This window comes from Tupaia chinensis, unplaced genomic scaffold (genome assembly GCF_000334495.1).
Source record: "Tupaia chinensis unplaced genomic scaffold, TupChi_1.0 Scaffold144552_1, whole genome shotgun sequence".
Taxonomy (NCBI): Eukaryota; Metazoa; Chordata; class Mammalia; order Scandentia; family Tupaiidae; genus Tupaia; species Tupaia belangeri.
The window spans coordinates 55,702-57,602 of record NW_006204412.1 but is presented as its reverse complement, the minus strand read 5'-3'; the positions used below and the strand labels follow the sequence as shown (position 1 = coordinate 57,602).

The window sequence follows — 1,901 nt, the reverse complement described above, 5'->3', positions numbered from 1 at the left end:
GGGTCAGAAGACACGTTTCAAACCTATCTAAGGACATATCAATAGAGTTGAGAGCATATATTGTTTATTAAAAATTTTTACTATCAAGTAAATAAATACATATAATGTAAGTGTGGCTTTTTTTTAGAGAGAGAGAGAGAGATCTGCTATAAAGCATGTGCACTTGCCAGGCATACAGAGAGCTAGAAAGTGAAAAATCACTCCCCATGGGTATGGCCATGCTGCAATCTCTTCTTCTCCATTCTCCTTTCAGGATTTTGGGCATGCATGCACATGAACCCATTGTGACTTTCAAGAAGCCTGGTTGGTACTTGAAACACAGTTAACTATGTAGAAGTCCAGTAATCACTAAGCCATCCACTAGTCCCCAAAATTCAATGTGTGGTATATCTAAACAGGATGCATTGCAAAACATTTCCATACCCTATGCTGAACCTTATCTTTGTTTCAAATGCACATTGGCCAGAATTCAGAAGATAATGATGAGAAACCATACGACAATAACGAGTTTCATCCTCCTGGGACTGACAGATGACCCCCAGCTACAGATTCTGATTTTTATATTTCTCCTTATCACCTACATGTTGAGTGTAAGTGGAAACCTGACTATCATCATCCTCACATTAGTGGATTCTCACCTTAAGACCGCCATGTACTTTTTTCTCCAAAATTTCGCATTCTTAGAAATCTCATTCACCTCTGCCTGTATTCCTAGATTCTTGTACAGTCTATCAACAGGAGACAGGGTCATTACCTACAATGCTTGTGTATGCCAACTCTTCTTTACAGACCTGTGTGGAATAGTAGAGTTTTTCCTCCTGGCCACCATGTCCTATGATCGCTATGTAGCCATCTGCAAACCCTTGCATTACATGACCATCATGAACCACAGAGTCTGTCAAAGGCTCATCTTCTGCTGTTGGGTGATTACTTTGTTCCTCATCCTCCCACCACTTAGCTTGGGGCTAAATCTGGAATTCTGTGACTCTAATGCCATTGACCACTTTGTCTGTGATGCTAATCCTATGCTGAAGATCTCATGCTCAGATACGTGGTTCATAGAGAAAATGGTGGTTGTCTGCTCTGCGCTAATTCTTTTCCTGACTCTGGTGTGTGTAGTTTTGTCCTACTTATATATTATTAGAACAACTCTAAGATTTCCCTCTGCTCAGCAAAGGACAAAAGCCTTTTCCACTTGTTCTTCCCACATGATTGTGGTCTCCATTACCTATAGCAGCTGCATCTTTGTCTATATCAGACCTTCAGCAAAAGATGACATGGCCATCAATAAAGGGGTGTCATTACTTGCTACTTCCATTTCCCCCATGTTAAACCCATTTATTTATACTCTGAGGAACAAGCAAGTGAAACAAGCCTTTAACAACTTAGTCAAACGAACTCTAAGATTTCCCTCTGCTCAGCAAAGGACAAAAGCCTTTTCCACTTGTTCTTCCCACATGATTGTGGTCTCCATTACCTATAGCAGCTGCATCTTTGTCTATATCAGACCTTCAGCAAAAGAAGATGGCCATCAATAAAGGGGTGTCATTACTTGCTACTTCCATTTCCCCCATGTTAAACCCATTTATTTATACTCTGAGGAACAAGCAAGTGAAACAAGCCTTTAACAACTTAGTCAAACGATTTATATTTTTCTTTAGGAACTAGGGGAGTGTAGACATCAGCATCTGTAAGCATATTTTCTTAGTGTGTATTCTATTTGTGTAGTGTCTATCTAGAGTAGGTCTTCTATTCTGTATTGGACCCACTAGAGTCACCCTTGTTTCTTCCTATAAATCAGCATTTTCTTAAATTATAGCATTTATTAAGAATAAATGAGAAATAGTTATTTCATGAAATCTAAGCATGATCTCATCCCCAACCTGGCTTAGCCAATGTCT

The 1,901-nt window shown here is 39.5% G+C and overlaps 1 protein-coding gene across 1 annotated transcript; it reads left to right on the top strand.

Annotated features, from left to right (window-relative positions):
* Nucleotides 1-482: 482 nt before the first annotated feature.
* On the top strand, nucleotides 483-1,538 carry LOC102480411 (olfactory receptor 6C2). The gene has a single exon (XM_006167165.1). It carries the CDS (start codon nucleotides 483-485, stop codon nucleotides 1,536-1,538), a length of 1,056 nt encoding a protein of 351 aa, XP_006167227.1.
* Nucleotides 1,539-1,901: the final 363 nt, after the last annotated feature.